Below are 17,624 nucleotides of genomic sequence, written 5' to 3' on the forward strand. Positions count from 1 at the left end.
TGAAATTTGTGACAGACCTAAGAACAAATCCTCCTGTCCTCTGAGCATCTCAGCAGTGAGGCCTGTCCTCCCTCTTCCTCATCCTCTGCCCCGTCCTCCCTCTTCCTCATCCTCTGCCCCTCGGCACAACCTAGTGCGTATTCCTTTCTCCAAACTGTTTATTTCTTTGGAGTAAATCACGTTATGGGTTATGTTGTAGCGTGCCCACCATAGCATTTACTTACAGTTAGAAGAGAGAGTAACTGCACTTTTCTTACTTTTTTCCTTTTTAAATATTTTAAAAGCTTTAGCAAGTTGTGGTGGGACTCCCCCAGTTGATTCTGCTGTAAGAGATGGAAAGTTCCATTCCTGCACTGAGGTTGCTTCCCTCCTCACACTCACCCCTCTCTCCCTCCTGCGAGCAGCCCAGCCCTGCTTGGGCTCGGGGGTCTGTCAGACTGCTGGAGAGAGAGGAGAGGACCCTTGGAGGTCTCTGGCCCTGTCCCCTTCACAGATGGATAGGCTTGCCCAGAATCACATCTGATTTCAGGAATCTCCAAGGGTGGAGATCTCGCAGTCTCTCAGGGCACCTGATGCAGTGCAGTTACTCTGCCACAGTAAAATTATCTTTCTCGGTATCCCTTTCCCAGATAAATTTCATCTTTTAGTCCCACCATTGCTTTTCTGTTGCATCTTCCCGTCTGAACCCCTTGTCAATGTATGAAGGCCCAAGTCTACAAGAGCCTACAAGCACTCTCAACGTCAGCACCAAAGGGACCTAACACACCTGCTTTTCCCCAAAATCAGTGGGAGCTTAATCTAATGCTCTGTACCAGAATGTTTTGTAAATGTATTTACAACAGCACTGTGATTATTTGGTGCCCTGCACTACAGGCCTAACGAGGTGACAAGGATTCTGGTGGAGACTTCAAGCTACCAAGAAATGGTGAGGAGTTATTTAGCTGTAATATCTTGACCATGTTCCTTTTAGGGATCAGTTGAGTTTTCAGTCAACTTCAGTTTTCCTCCAATTTCTCCTGCCAATGCCAACATATCTCTTGTTAAATTAGCAGCAACCATTTAAAGTCTTTTCAGCGGCATCTGCATGATAATTACACAGAGATGCTTTATATCTGGGAAACAAGCCAGGGAATAAACCTTGAAGCAAAGTGTATTAAATTAGTTATCTCGTTATAGCTTTTTGAATAATTTCCTAATGATGAATTAAGTTTGAACTCAGAGCTGTCAAGTCCCATTGCTCCACTTGGATGTGAGAAGTAGAAAATCAGGAGGGAAAAGAATCTGTTCCTGTGTCTTACTACTCAGCCCTTCTTGGCTGAATTGTATACTTCTGTTTCTACACTCAGCAGAGGGACATTATTGCCTACGAGAATGTAAAGAGCTGTGTTTGAAAGGAAGAAAATTAAACCAATGTTTTTCATGCAAAGATGCATCATAGGTGTCTTAGAAAAATATTAATTACAAAATGGCACCAAAAATCCTTTCCAAATTAAGTCAGTGCCTATTAATGAGCCAAATAAGTGGCCACACAGTAAACAGTAATTTCCAATTAACTCCTAACGTGGCTGGTATGGTAGATAGAGGGCAACGTGACTCACTTTTTCCCTTTCATTGTCAAAGAATTGTAATTTAAAATTTTTCCTTTCATCTGACTTCAATGTATTTTTTTCCTGCTAGATTTTATCTTGACTAGATCTGCTAATATCCTAAGTGAATTGGGCTGGTGCATGTCTTCAGAGGTTCCTTTCCACCCCAGCTCGCAACCAAACCTCCGTGTGCCGGTATTTTATGACTGAAATGTGATACAGTTTTGTAGGGGAAAAACTGAAACCTCCTGACTTTGAACCTGCTGTCGTTTTATCAGGCCCCAATTGCTTGGGCAGTATTTCCTAACCTTTAGGGAGTGACAGGAAAATGCATTTTGCATCCAATTTCATTAGTCATAGCAGGAATGAACGCGTGAGACTTAAAGCAACAGTCCTGTTCAGACTCTGTCCTGCAGGCTTTAACAGCAGAGTCCCTCAGTAGAAAGGGAGGACAGTCTGGGGTTGCTCTCCATTGTGTTGTGTGTTTCTTTTAACATCAAAGCCCAACAGCAGGTTAGGTTCTAAGAGACCGTTTTCATCCATTTGGAGTAAAGTTTTCATGGAAAATCTCACAAAGATGCATCATGGGTCAATGAAAGGAGCTGCACCCCAAAGCGTGACACAAGCAGTTGTCTTCCAGGGCACCCACCCTGCAGTCTGGCACGTTCAGCTTACGCTCCCCGACTCCTTCTAAGAGAGAACTTGGAGTGGATGAGTAAGTCTGACTTGGGAATCCATTGTGTTTGTTCTTCTCTTTGTGCACTCCTCATCTCTATTCAACACCCTTTTTTTTTTTTCCCCTTTAAACTACCAATGGTAGTATTGAAGTTGCTGGCATCAAATTTTTAGTTATGGTCTGAGCATTTCATGCCTAACATGGTAACATTGTCCCGTCGGGGATAAGAGAGATGGTGGCTGAGCTCTGCTGCTGCTCAGTGCTCTTCGGGTCCTGTTTCTGTCCTCCACAGGCTGCTCTGCGGGATGGTGGGCATTAGCTCTTCAGGTCCTAATTGTTCCAGCTCCTCCACAGGCCTGCTCTGGCACCTCTTGTTCTTGATTGCCCAAGTGAAGGTGAGGCTTGCTCCCACAAACTTTCTCCTACATAGGTATACAGGGATCCTAAATGCTCAGCCTTATTGGAAATGCCTTTTCCCTAAACCAGTTTCAGCTGCCAAGAAACACATCTGTGAGAACTTACTCAACCTACTACTAATGCAGTCCTTTATAAAAAGTGTATTGAAGGGCATTTCTGGTCCACTGACTTAAGTAAGTTGCCTCAGTTATAAATATTATTAAGTATCTGCATGATTTCAAGAGTTTTTGAAAAATTACTTTCTTGTAAACAGACAGAAATGCAAATGGCAAAACATAGGTTGGAAAGGCATGAGTAAGTCTCGGTGCCTCAACAGAGATGGTCATTTTTAAGGTAATATGTTATTTTTTCTTATCCAATACCTGCTATGTCTGTGTAGCCCACAAATGACCCTAAAGTAACTGCTGATGGGCAATCTCCTACTTGGATATAGCACACAAATAAATCTGTGGGGAGAATTCAGCAGCTACTGACCATGCTGCATTCTCAACAGCTGATGTCCCACCGGTCTCCTGGGAGGAGATGATGACTGAATTAGCTGCTGTCAGTCTCATTAGCAGTTTGTGAAGCGTGTGCTCAGAAAGTGGAAGCATCAGTATGGCTGATATCTGCTGTAGCAGCTCTCAAGCATCACCAAGAAAGGTCACAGTTACATTTTGCTGCTTGTCTTTTTGGAAAAGAATTAGAAAGACTAATAATTCAGGTGATCCCTGAAATGAATATAGTGCTTAATAGTCTTGCTATTCCAAATCACCTGGGTGAGGACACAGGGTTTTGGACACAGCTCCAGATGTTTCAGGGGCAGTGTTCCCTGATGAGGCAGGCAGGACTAAAAGAGGAAGGCTTCCTACAAAATACTTCCCTGGCAGGCTGGAGGTCACATTCTGTCTTGGACACTTAAGGAAGAAATATGAATGTGCCTACAAGAGGGTGCTCAACCCCTCCAGCACATCCGGCAACCTTTAGAGGCTTCCTGAGGAGAAAGTCATATCCCACTCCCTGTCTTTAATACCTACCGAGGGCTCCATCTTCCATGAACAGCATTATCTTGTCTTCAGAACCCATTTATTCCTCTGGCCTTCACAATGATGTCCTGTGTTGGTGAGTTCCACAACTTAATTATACTTTTATTTCACATACACAAAAAAGGAAGTTCTTATAGATGTCATGTATTTTCTTGCTGCTATTCCATCTTTAAAAGAAAACAAATTTAGTGCCAGAACACTGTTAATAGGTTGTTTACCCTGTTGAGATTGCTCCATATGGAAAACATGTTTTCCTCATTAGTAAAATACCTTTCTTTGGCTATTTTACAAAGGAAAAAAGTTTACACATGCAGATGACTGTAATATTCTCCCATATATAACTGTGTGGGACGTGTGTTGAATGAAATAACATGTTTAAGTTAGTTTTATGTCACTGGATTTTCCTGTCCTGTTTTACTTCAGTATTTTGATGGTTCCTGTTTTATTTGTTCTGTACTTGACGGTTTAGCACAAAATGATCTGAAAGTGATCTGAATCTCACCACCTCATTGTATGTACACATTTTGTAGAGAAATGAGATACCAGTTACATGCCCTTCCTGCCCCCTACACTCTCCTGTTAGGGCTGAATGGCAGAACTATTCTATGCTATTGAAAGCCTTTAAAAAAAATAAATCTATGCATGCTATTTTATATTCTAATGTATTATTCATATCAGTTCATAAGCTTATGCTTGTCAGTTTTATCTTGTGTATAGAACTGATTACTTTTGACAGTATTTTTGCACTGTTTCTTTTCTTTCTCTTTTTATAAAGTTCTATTCAGCATTAATTGACTGCAATAATTTTTTACCCCTTTCACTGCCTTTGTGTAAATAGTTTCTTATATGCTTTTGCAAATATGAGAATGTCTTCAGTCACTAAGGTTGTTTTTTTTTTGGTAAGGCTGTCCTTCATATTCACAGTATACAATAAACCATTTTTTTTTCAAGGAAAACTACGCCCATGGTCTTTCCTTTACCAGCTTCAGGTTCTATATATTTGCACCTACCGTGTTTGTGTGTGTTTCCCATGTTAAACTGGGAGGCGCAGCCAGAGCCACAGGGAGCTTTGAAGAACCTCCTGTGATCCAGGTTTCCCGGGGTGCATGTGCCGAAGCGTATACTCTGGACAGACTTCCTGAAATGAAGGTACTATTTCCCTGGACAAAGGGTTTGCTTAACAAGATAAAGTTAGAATAAAAAGAGTCAGCCAGTAGTGCCCTCTTCCTAGGCTTGCCTGTAGTTAAGTGGCCTGGGCTTTCTGGAATAATATTAATAATAATAAATTCACCTTAGGTTTTAAAGGGGATTAAAAAGCCAGAAGCTGCACAGTTTGAGTCCTGTGTGAGCTCCGAGGTAGGTGCCAGTGTTCTCTGAACAGCACATGTTGAGGTCCAGGGCCCCCCCAGCCAGGAGCAGTGATGGGCCTGCAGATTCCCCAGCTGAGGGACCGGTGGTGGCTTTCCTGCACAATGCGCAGAATTCATCATCCCCCATTTCCACTTTCTCTCAGCTAAGCAGCTGCAAACAAAACTGATCTGTGAAAAGAGGAACTGGATACTAAACTAAACAAAAAAGTGCAGCTTTTGCTAATTAATTTATCAGATTAAATGAAATTACTTAGGCAAAAGTAGATGTCACAAAACTATCGCACTCATGTAACTGCACAAGTGGAATCGAGGGGTCAAGACCACTTTATTTACTTTACACAAATAAGATACACATTAAAACCCATAAAGAAAAAATGGCCATTTTTGCACAGGAGCTGTCAAAAGGCATAACCTTTAAGAAACCATGGATGTTTCCTTAAAAAAAAAAAAAAAAAAAAAAGGCAATTGTAGATATGTGGAAGCCAGGAACGTTTTACAAGGTCTAAGTGTGTTTGTCATTCCAATTATAGGACAGAACTGTGTTCATACTCTACCGCTTTTCAAAGCGCTCCGGAAGGTTTCCATAACAAGGCTTTTTAAATAAAGGTTTGAAGGATTGCATAGATTCAAAGGCTCAGTGGTCCTCTAATTCCTTTTTGATCTCTGAAATGTATGGATGATCTTTCCCGTGTGCTACTTCCATGATAGCAATTGCCTATGAAAAGAAAAAAAATATTCACACAATTGATTCATATATAACACCAGGCTATAAATACTCTCTTTAGAGGTTTGAAACAGTCTGACACCTCTAGCTACTTTTTGTCCCCTTGTAGTCATAAACCCAGTAGGAAATAAAATGAAATTCAAAACTAAGTAATAAAGGTTTTACATTCAGAGAATACATCTTTCATCTTAAAGGATCCCAAAGCACCTTTCAAAACGAGATTCCTGACAAAACTACTTTGAATGCATCCAGCTCTAGGACAGAAAACTACACGTGAGGTGGGTAATATTCCGGCAGAAGACTTAACCGGTATCAGACAGAGCTCTGTTCCTGCCCATTTATCCTTCCTCAGCCGTCAGACAGGGGAGCAGGCCTAGTCCAGAAGTTACCTTAAGGCATTTCAGACTTCATTCTGCAAAACCTCGACCGGTTCCAGGGGCTACCACTGCTTTCTGAAGGAAGGGATCGCTCAGGCAACCACCGAGGCAAAAGCCAGATCTTGTCAGACTCAGACAGACGCTGCCATTTCAGTCCAGTCCTAAATCCTGCCCTAAGAGTGAAGGTTTCAGGCAGCCAAACCCACCCACTTTCCTGTCACTGTCCGCACTGCGCTGGAGAGTGGGCGTAGAGGCAAGATTTCCACTAGAGCAAAAATCAGCAGGGGCCACAAATATATGTAATAAAAGGCAGTAGTAGATAGGACTGAAAGAAGCAAATTTGGAATAAGTCTGAGAATATTTAAAGACCTTGCAAACTGACAGGGAACAATGGCTTTGTTTTTCTACTAAATCCCAAACATCAGGGACTGGGATAACTTTGGGCAGTTCCTGTAGGCAACTTTTGGAAGTGAGTCATTAGAAAATGTTTGCGTTAGGAAGCTAACTATGCCAACAAACCTACCTCCAGTTCCCAGCTCCCCATCCCATGTTCCTACTGGCACAAATCCCTGTTTTAGTCAAAGCTTTAACACCACAGCGAAGGAAAACCTAGGCTAATTTTAAACCAGGTAACAGTTACATTTTAGAGCATATATTCTCATAGTATTTTTCACCATGGCTGGATGGCTCTGTTATTACTGGCTAAAAACCTGCCAGCATCTAAACAGGAAGGAAAAAAAAAAAAAGAATTGTGACATTCCACATCAAGTCATTATATGCTACAGTAGTCACTGATGCTTAAGACACTAAAATAAACTTCTGTCCAACAACAGTAGGGGAATGAAGTTAAGAAACATGGTAGAGACTAATAAGAATAAAAACCTAAAGAATAAGGAACAGACTAATAAAAAGGGGTGAAGAAAAATTTAAAACCCAATGCTGTATTTGCCAATTTCAGCATTACCAGATGCACTGAATTCCCTTCAGCTATTTAAAAATCAACGCGTTCCAGAACAAATAACCACCAAAAGCATGCCTAGTTTAACTTGGATATAGAAATCACAGACTTCAATGAAACACTATGTGCCTTTTATAAGAGCCAAGCATTTTTTTCTGTCCTTACCTAACAAGTGAGGAGCAGCTGGAGTACTACTTCATTTATGCATATAGCACAACTCTAGCTGGGTGAAGAACGTATAGCAAATGGTTAAGCACAACACTCACTCCAGCTGCTGCAGAAGAAGTCCACTGTGAAAAGGTAAGACCCTTTGTATGCGAGAACAGACCTGCGCCGCATCTTTGGAAAAATCAAAACTGAGCCAAAAATCCAGTAACCAAACATATTAACACATGGTGTGTTTCCTACCAAGCCAGGCTTACTGAGAGAGAAGCACGTAGCGTTTCAGTGACCCCGTGCCTGAACTGGTATTATTAATGAAGAAACCAGGAAATAAATACCCTCTTCAGAGCTTTGACTCCAGCCGGCCTGTTCTCCAGCGCCATATACAGTCTCCCTAATTTCAGCCACATGGAGGCAACGTTCAGCGAGTAGGAGGGATAATGTTTACTGCAAGAGAGAAAGAAATGGGGCTTTATCAAACCTGGCAGTTTCATAGCATTTTCCCAGCCCCCTCCCAGGGGGGCAAGAAGCTGCCTCTCGCTGCCCCTGCCCATTCACTGCTCATCCCCTCTGCCGTGACTGCCAAGAGTCAGTGCCAATTGTGTCTGGGATGGGGACGCCTGTCAGTTGGGAATTGAACTGAAACTACCATATGCCTCTGAACAGCTGTCAGATGGCAATGACTTTCTGCCACTAGTTTTAATCTAGCCAGCTACAGAGAGAGAGAGCGCATTGTTAGGAGTTTTTGGAGCCACCCTGCACCCGCAGAAGTAACTCTGCCTGTTCCACAATAGTTGGTCTTTACTGGAAAGCGAGGGGCCCTGGGCAGTGTGTAGGGCACACACGCCGTGCTCAGCTCGCACACCCCGAGCCGGCGCAGCCCGGCTCAGCAGAGCTGACCTGGAATGCCAGGCTCCCAGCCAGAGGAGCCGGGCAAGTCCCAGGGAAGATAAATAGTGCTGAGCCCCCAGGGGGGAAACGTTGGCTCCTTCTTTGTATCGCTGCTCTCTGCCAAGTGATCTGTGACTTTACGTTGGCATCTGCTCCAAAGGGAGAGCTCTACTTGCCCTCCCCCCAGCTGGCAAGAAAGTCACGTCTCAAGACGAGAATCTGCTTGGGAGATTGGTGGCAGGATCAGACACAGCGCGTAACTGCCTGCCTCTAATGAACGAGATCATTACTATAAAAAAAAATTTATCGGAGAGAGTATGATTTTTTTCCTGCAGAGGCTGCCTTGCCCCACACAAGGGCTTCAGCCTGCACATTCTCCCAGGCCTCCAGCTGTGGGGCAGGGGAGATAAGGGGTATCAGGGCACCCACGGCCTCCAATCTCAGTGCTGAGCTCAGCTCCAGCTCCCTCTGCTGCTCAGCCCCAGCCCCGGGACAGGGCTCTGCCCTCCTGCAGCCAGGACCGCTCTGCTACTGGGGAGAGAAGGGACTGGGAGAGGGCAGGAGGCTGACAGCAACAGCAGGCTTTGCCTCCAGTACCTTATACAAAATACCGACTGCAGGTGCAATTCAAAGCTCTGCTTCAGAAAAGTATTAGGATATTAAAAAAAACCCAGTATCTATCTATCTAGAACAGTACCCGTGGTGGTACAAACTTACAAAAAAAACCCAGTATCTATCTAGCTAAGCAGAACTAGAACAGTACCCGTGGTGGTACAAACTTATTTTGAGAACTCAAAGCAAGTGTCTCCGTCACCTTCTGCTATATATGGCACACCACATTTTGACAGTAACAAAATCTGTCCCAGCATTTAAACATTCCTTTCTGAGTGGTGATGTTATGTGTCACGGGGAGCGTGTTTATACAATATGTACTGAGAGAAGCGATCTCTGCCCAAACATGTCTTAATTGTTCAGATTACTGAATAAGAGAACTAAAAAAAAAAAGTCTCATATTTACCTGTATGGTCTGATAATTTTTTGCCCGTAACGCAGTGCACCTTCCCAGTCTTGCACGTAGAGACAGACACCCATGGCCTGGTACATCATATGTAACATGTAAACATTACTGTCTTCAAACACTGCACCCATCTTGTCCAGGCTGAGCTCACAGATCTCCAGTAATTCACTAGGAGGTACGAAGAAGTCAAGGAACCCAATGAATAAATGGTCTGTGATTAGATAACTACCTGGTAATGCTGAAGAAGAATCTACTTAAGCTTGTTCACAATGGTTCTGAGAAGTCCTCTTTTCTCCCAAATGGCATCAAAGCATCTGTGCTACAACCCCAGAGCTACTCTGAGAGACAGTCTATCCTCAGAGGGATTCTGTTAATGAGATTATTCCCCCTCCTACTCAGATATTATACAAAACTATCTTTCCGATTTAAAAAGCAGCTTTCCTGAATCACCACCACACCAGCAACGTGTCAGAAGAAGGGGGAGTGCAGTTCCCCACGCAGTGGGTACTGAATGAGGCATGAGACAGCCCGGTCAGCTTCTGGCCCAGTGAATCTTGCACTTTTGTCTGCGTGGCACTGCTGTTACAACAGGTAGGCTCGTCACCATCAGCAATAGCCACAGTCTCACATGCAGCCCCTCAAAACAGGGCAACATTAGAGCAGACTAACACCTGTGCTTGCTCCAGTCCCTGCCTTGTCATGTGGAGACAGCCAGATGCTGCACTCTCAGAGAGCAGCACAAGAAGGAACAAACACAGGGTCTCAGAATCCCACAACACCTGCAAGGTTCAACTGCCCCTTGCCTCCAGGGACAGCTCTTCAGACACCGAGAGGACAGAGGTATGTTTAACTTCTAATGGTCCTAGTATTTCTCCTGAAGCAATCCAGCAGGTAAGATTTTTAGAAGCAGAGTCAGGGTTGAGACAAAGGATATATTTGTAGTGTTTGGCTCTCCTGAATTCCTCAATCACGTTCCTGGCGTATTTGATCATGTCCCGCACCGTCTCTGCCGATGGAGGATCGTTCAGCTTGCGGATTTCCAGTTTCTCTTTATCCTGAAGGGAACACAGTGAACTTTATAAATGCAGGTTCCAAGCCCTACAAATAAAGGTGCACCTGCTACACAAAATTACTCTAATAAAAAGACACAGATGGGAACTTAAGCTCTTCAAAGAATGTAAAAACAAAGGTAGAATGTGCACCTGCAATTTCTCTCTAAAGCCTTGGCTGGGAATCCTAGAATCCTCTGCACCTTCCAGTTCATCTGCCATTCTCTACTTGCATAAAGTCTCTTTCTTTTGAAAGACCCAAGAGCTTTTCGGTTTTGTGATGAAAGCAGTTTTACAGAGGAAATCTCACTGCTTCCGAGAGATTAGAGATTAAAACAAATTTAATTTTAAGGCTAGAAAAGCCCAAATACCTTAGGCCTACTACCAAGCGATACCTCAGTGGAAAATAAGACAATATTAAACACAGAAAAGGATCCTTCATCTCTATAGACAAAACCCCATTCTCACCTATTTTGTTATTTCTGCTGGAACACTCCACTTACTCTTATTTTTCTGTCTAATTTACTACTTCATGAAGAGTCAGCTTCAATGTGGAGACAATCTTTTGCTGTTTAAGCCTCACGCTGTTGCTAGATTTCTTTTTCCTTTATTATTTCATCTGCCAGCTGAGAGGGCTATAGGGGACTCTCTCCAGAGCTGAAGGAGGCCGAGTGACAGGTGATTCCATGTGGTTGGAAATCACAGATGAAATCCTGGCTTCGTTAAACTCAGTGGCAAAATTATCAAGGTAACTGTGGGGAAAAACACAACTAGGGTATCAATAGAACGTCCTCAAACAAGAATATTGGGTAGTGTTTAGGAAAAAAAAAGTTACAAAAGACTACACCATTTAAAGGAAGGAGTTGATTGTCTGGTCAGTTTGGGAAGTAGCTCATACAAGGACACCTCTGTGAAAACAGGGGGGATAAATGATCTGGAATTTAAGGATCAGATTATGCCAGCCAGACTGATCTTGGCTGGAATGACAGATGAGCCACACAAAGCTCAATCCTCCTCAGACCTCCAGTGAAGGCACAGTTGTTTCAGTATCTGTTGGGTTTGGGTACCTTTTTTCTCCCCATACATGCTTTTCTTCAAAATAACTAATCCCTTGTTTTAAGGAACACTGTCTGGATGTCTGCCTTTGCCCTTTGAAGGGCAACAGGTGATGTCTAATGAACATAAATCTGGCCTGCACATCACAAGGAGCTGTGACCCAGGACCACCCTGTCCATGAGATGACCGATATGATGCCCTTGCAGGAAAGCCCATTTCACAGATTCTGCTGGATCTCCAAACCATCCAGCAGCATCACAGAACGTCACCTAGAATTGAGTGAAATGTCCCAACCAGGAGCTGCAGCAGGACTCTATCCTGGAACAGGACCCCAGTAATGCCCCAAGCCAGATTCACTAGCTGGGAGTTGGTAGAAAACACAGTTACAAAAAAAACGAGTTCTGGGCTAAATTCTTTTGGCCAGGTAGTGTAGACACAGTATAATTATCTACCTTTAACAAGGTTTTCATCTTTGCTTTGTAGCTCAACTTTAAATAGACCTCTACCAGGAAATTTCCTGATGTATTGCAATTACAGTGGAAAGAATGAGTACCAGAAATTCTTCTAGACAGAAAACCAAAATTACCTCCCTGCTCTACTACCCTACTTTCCAAAATATAATTAAACCAGACAGAATATTACATCTAAGGACACGGGGTAGGTGCCCTGACAGTCAGAAGCATATTTCACACCGATTTTATTACCTTTTCTTTTGTCATGCACTCCCTGCAATCACAATTAAAGAAATATGAGTCTCTTAAACGGTCGTTTCTGTCTTCTGTGGGATACAACAGATCAATATAGCTGGTAAAAACCTGTATGGTAAAAAACACATCAGTGAGTGAAAAGCAGTGTAACTACATATATTTACCACAATTAGTTCTTGTATATGTAGTATGACGACTACATATTCACACAACTTGTGGATTCCTGCAGCCACATCACCTGCCTGTTCCCTCACATTCCAAGCCTCTCGGCAGCACCAGAAGTTGCCATTTGTGAAGGCAATCTGACAGAGGAGTGTTTCCTTTCCGATTCGTTATGGAATTTCCCTCAAATATTACCCTGGCTTAAACCCAGGACAGAAAGATTCAGGTGTGGATAAGGAAGCTATCACAGCATAAATCTCAGGCTTCTGTCAGACTACAAAGAGATGCCTACTTTTCAGAAGCAAAATAATGATTTCAGGTATCCACCTTAGGATAAGTTACAGTGGCCTGATTTTTTGGAGGCTGGAATATCAATTTTTTTCTTTCAGAAAACCTACGAAAATTGGGGCAACAGCAGTCACTAGTAGCTTTAGAAACTTAGGAAAAGACCTTTAGATCTCTGAAAAGAAGAGAGGCCCAGTGCTCCAGTTCTAGAAGAATGAATATCGGATTTACTTCAGCAGCAATATTTTAAAGCAAAGAAAGCCTGCTTCTGAACATTTTAAAGGCCCTTCACATGCACTATTCTTAAGTTTTCCTCTACTTCAATGGTCTTCAGAAAAGAACCCCTGCAACTAGCTTTAATGCTCTGTTTTTAAAATGAGATCTCCCCCAAGAAACATGTCACATGCACAGCACAGACCAAGGAACAGCTTTAGTTCCATTTCCTCATTTATAGTTATTTGAAATGCTTTGCTCAGTCTTTATGCTTAAGGTTTCTTTCTTCTTTAAAGTAAAATGTACATGTAATGTCATACAGTACATGTTGTTCTTAATCTGTGTGATCTCACACTTTCCCTGATGCTCCTCTCCTCCCTTCCCTATTTTCAATGAATGCAAAACGCAGGAACCACATTTACAGCAAAAAAAACTGTGATGCAATGGCTACATTGAACCTGAAGATGGAGACACAGCCCATAAAACCAGAGTCCAAGCAAAACAACGAGCTCACATTTATAAAATTATTAAAAGTGTCAGAAAAGCGAACACGCAAAAGCCAGGAGGTTCTGGAGAACTGACACAGCTTCTAAGACAACACTCAATCAAAAGAAGATGCCAAGTAAGGTAAATCCTCCACATCTCTACCTCTCACAGTAAGCCCTCCCCAAATATGCTGAAGATGTCCACGATTCCACAGTAAAACTTCCTAAACCAGGATCAGTTATTGTCTATCACCATGATGCATTTGCAGTGACTGCTGACATCACACGTAAAACATTGTTAGTAAATGGCATAAAAAGAAGTTGCTCATCTGAATCATTCACCTGTGTCTTCAGCAGCTAAACTCGCTTTGTTCACAAGGGTGAACAGCTGAAACCCGCAAAAATAACCTCTCCCCCTTCTTCAAAATTGGCATCACATACTTCAGAAAGTGATAGGAGTTATCGAAATCAAATCTGAACTTATTTTGATCAGCATTAACCTTTCCCATTATATTAACATTAATAAATGAGCCATTGAAACTCTATGCAATAATCTCCATCCCAGAAAGAATGTTCTGTATTTTCATCCCCTGCAGATTTTTGAACATCTGCCTCAACTCTGCTTAACTTTTTTTTTTTTTTTTTAAGCAAAAAGCAGTTCTGCTCCTGCAGACTCCCTGTCAAGTTCATTATTTGATTGAGAAAGTTTCAAGGTAAACCCAGAGCCTTAATCAAGTTCACAACATTCTACCCATCACTGTTCAGCTTCACCCCACCTAAACACACACTCTTCTTCTTCTGTGACTTCCCAGCAAACGCTGCTGAGGTGATACGACCGAATCCCATGTTTTCTGGATGCTCTGTCCAAACAGAAGTCAGAGGACTTATCTGTACCCATTTACCTTGTTTATTCTGGCTTCAATTTCGATACATTACTATTATACCGGGAACTATTATAGCAGTAATAATTTGCTTTGATCTTGGAATTTCAAAGCACCAGCCAAACATCAGCAAACTCAGCCTCATTTTACAGATGGGTAAATGGAGACAGAGGGTAGCAGATACGCAGTGACTGCTGCAGGTGCCTTTCCCTTGTTTTAGCACAAAATAGGATACTGCCTCTGAGAATCACTTCAGCCCCCCAGAGCCACCCCAATTTTTCCAAAGCGACATCTTACACTTCTCTGAGAAACAAGAGATCCTCCCTCCCTATTATGAAATTGTCATCTAATTCAAATGAATCCTGAAAAGCAGAATGGATCCTATTTTTCAGATGCACGCACACAGAGCACACTCAAACACAGTGCATTTACCTCTTCTCCGGGCTCAATCTCTTTAACAGCTCTGACTTCAGCCAAGGTCCCCTTGTAAGTTACAATCACATTTGGGCAACAGCTATGGTTCATCAATGCAACGCTGTAAATGTAGAAAAGTAAATTTTTTCCACCACCAAAACAACAGGCAAAAAGTTAAGCACCACTTCCCAAAACAAGTAAATCTGAAAGAGTGAATCAGTCTCTCTCTGTAAGCTGTTTTTATTCTGAGGCTTAACATTAAGGTAACCTTGGGAAAATCTGTTGTACTGTTATTTATTCTAATGATATGGAGAATGGCTGTGCTAATGAATCATTACAATTTTAAAATCCTATTATTGCAGGACTAGGCAAGTTATTATTTTCCCATTCTTAGAGCGCTACTGACAGCTGACCTTAACTACCAACATCCTCTTTAGGCACCTATCACAGACAGACCATTTTCCCCAGAGGAGAAAAGGAGAAACACATTTAACCTAAAGGAAACAAACAAGTACAGGAAAACAAAAGTCATTTGTTGCATTGCAACTTAGGACAGGCATTAAAATTTTAGCTGTTTTCTATGCAAATGTAAACAGCTTCCATGTTTGAAGTGGGTGTTGTAACAGCACACAACTTACACAAAACTTGGATGGATAGAGAAAAGCATTCCCCCTTTCTATCGACCTTGGAGAAAGTGCAATTTGCTGCTTATTTGAGATAAAATGTCTAAGTTTAATTCTTTCTCTTCCAATCTAGCAAAATAATAATTGTCTCTTTAGTCTTTTTAGCTCACAGGCATAACTGTTAAGTAGGAAAGATCTGGCTCTTGCACGCTGAGCATTTACAAACAAAGGATGGTGTCGGACACGTTTCCAGAATGTCCTGGTTTAATACTCTCCTCTCCCCAGCACAACTCTGATCCTGGGTATTTCAAGGCCTTAACTCCCAATCTGCAGATCAGGGATATGGACTTCAGACAGACCTGCCTGAGGAAGGAGAATCTGTGAAGCAAGGACTATCTGCTATTGTCTGTGTGCAGCACTTAGCAAAATTGGGTCCGGCTTTAATGGGGCACGTGTGAGTTTCAGATTACTCTGACATAGATAAGCTACTAGAAATCTATGCCTCACAAGGAAGTCAACCTAAGCAGACAGTGATAATACTTTCAGTACGGGGTTTGCAAAGAACAGGGGCAGAAAAATATCCTCCTTTGCTACAACATTAAGTGGGAAGGACAGACTAAAATAGAAGAAATGTTCCTCAGCCTTAAAGAGAGCTGTGCTCCCCCGTCCTCAAAATGCAGCTAACACTTAACATCCCCAGTTTATCTGCAAAGCTAAGAAGCTTGTACATATTTTTTCCACTGTCACAGCAACACAAAGCATCGCAGTTTTTAAAACATCTGAAGAGGTTGAAAGAAGTTATGAAAGGGATTTACTGTTTGCCAAGGAACAAAGGTAGAAGGGATGCTGTTCAGGGAACACCAGGTGAAGGATTATACCCAGCCAAAACAGAAAGTTGTGAATAGAGCAAGTCACCCGCAATCCTTTTCATTTCACTTTGATCATTACATGATGTGCCTGTCCAGAATCTGCTAGCCAAGTAAGCAATTGTTTCCACCCAACCAGCATATAGTTCACAATGTAAACTTAAAAACAATTTTCAAGTGCAATTTTACCAAAACGACCCAATTTTTTAAAAAAGCTGCTGCAAATCTCTGGGCACACTTTAACAGCTAATTAACGATATGTAAAACAAGACATATCAAGTCCTTAATTAAATTTCTTTCAGTAGAGATCTACTTCCATACATGTGCAAGAACCTTTGTTTGGTTTTAAATAAGTTAATTTTATTTTTGAAAACATTAAAATCAACCTACTCAGGAAATATGGCTGATCCCAAATGAGAGAGTTCTTCATCTTCAATTGTGAAGCCATTACAGTTAACCTAAGACAAAAAAGAAAGACACTAGATCAGCTTCTGGTCAGCCAAGTACTGAACACTCACATGTCACATTCTCATACTTCAAAGTCAATTGCATCAGTTTGCTTACAGTTCTCTTTCCACCTCGTCAGTACTCACAGGGAGCTACATTAAATCTCAGAAAGTGGAGGACAAAGTTTCTATCCAAAGGAAGGATGCTACAGAACTGACAGTCCCACACTTACCCCTGCTCAGGACACAGTATCTTGGGGATTGGTCCTTAGAAGGGCAACCAAGAGAAATGGGGCTTGAAAAGAGTGCTAGAAAGCATCAGAGAAAGCAAACACAAAGCAAAGCCTGACACTGGGCAGAGAAACTTCATTTGGATACGATGAGTAAAGGGCCAAAGCAGGAGCAAGGAGCAATGCAGGGATGGACGGCAGGAAACCCAGCCGGGCTGGGGCAGCACAGAGCTTTAACGGAGCATGTTACAGAGACCTGTTACAGTCACATCTGTCACCAAGGGCTGCACATATCAGGTACAGCTAAAGCACACAGAAAGAACAACAAAGGCACTGAGAAAGACTTGAAACTAACAAAGACATAGAATAGGAGTGGACAGAAAAAGGACAGAGTTATGAGAGGAAGTCTATTCCTAATTTAAACAGACAAAGGATCAAAAGAGGTGGTTCACTAACCTTTCTTACAGAATAGATTCAACTAGGTTTTAAAACCTTCTCCCTCTTTTATTCTCACTAAACAAGGGAGTCTTACAGGAGTTTCAGCTTTGTTTCATGTGGTTTGTGTGACTAAGTGACCAAAACACACCTCAATCAAGTACTTTATTCCACTTTCACTGCGAGTCACGTACATGCCAACAAAAAGAGAACCCTCTCTACATTCATCAACATCTCTCTACAATCACCAAAACATCAAAAGCACTAACACAACGTGCCAAGTCACGTGGCCAAGTGCAGCTGAAGCTACAATGGGCACAGGAACAGTCAATCAAGTACAGTGTAAGTATTTGTTCTGGAAAGGTAAGAGTTGATGACAAAAGCTACCAACAATGGTATGTCCCACAAGCTGTAATGCAGCTCAGACTGGATTTTGGAAATACACAAATACTTCCCAAAGTGACTCCTCAGGTATGAAATGTTCAGGATGAGTTCACGATTAAGGAAAGTGTTCTCTTTCTCTGATTCACTCGCTGGTATCTTTCTATCTTTGCTTGATCTTTATCCT

General features: G+C 42.2%; 1 protein-coding gene across 3 annotated transcripts in view; it reads right to left on the reverse strand.

Moving 5' to 3' along the window:
• Nucleotides 1–5,375: 5,375 nt before the first annotated feature.
• SMYD2 (SET and MYND domain containing 2) overlaps nt 5,376–17,624 on the reverse strand; it is a 29,763-nt gene continuing 17,514 nt past the window's right edge. For 2 of the 3 annotated variants that reach the window (XM_014950786.1, XM_014950787.1), the window contains exons 6-12: nt 16,336–16,403; nt 14,475–14,577; nt 12,014–12,124; nt 10,139–10,259; nt 9,205–9,379; nt 7,634–7,742; nt 5,383–5,789 (exon numbers count right to left, since the gene is read on the reverse strand). In XM_014950786.1, coding sequence (XP_014806272.1) covers nt 5,709–5,789; nt 7,634–7,742; nt 9,205–9,379; nt 10,139–10,259; nt 12,014–12,124; nt 14,475–14,577; nt 16,336–16,403 — 768 coding nt within the window. In that variant the 3' untranslated portion in view covers nt 5,383–5,708. Of the gene's footprint in view, nt 5,790–7,633; nt 7,743–9,204; nt 9,380–10,138; nt 10,260–12,013; nt 12,125–14,474; nt 14,578–16,335; nt 16,404–17,624 lie in introns of all 3 variants that reach the window. The other variant, XM_014950785.1, reaches the window with a different exon arrangement.

This window comes from Calidris pugnax, unplaced genomic scaffold (assembly GCF_001431845.1).
Source record: "Calidris pugnax isolate Ruff unplaced genomic scaffold, ASM143184v1 scaffold24, whole genome shotgun sequence".
Taxonomy (NCBI): Eukaryota; Metazoa; Chordata; class Aves; order Charadriiformes; family Scolopacidae; genus Calidris; species Calidris pugnax.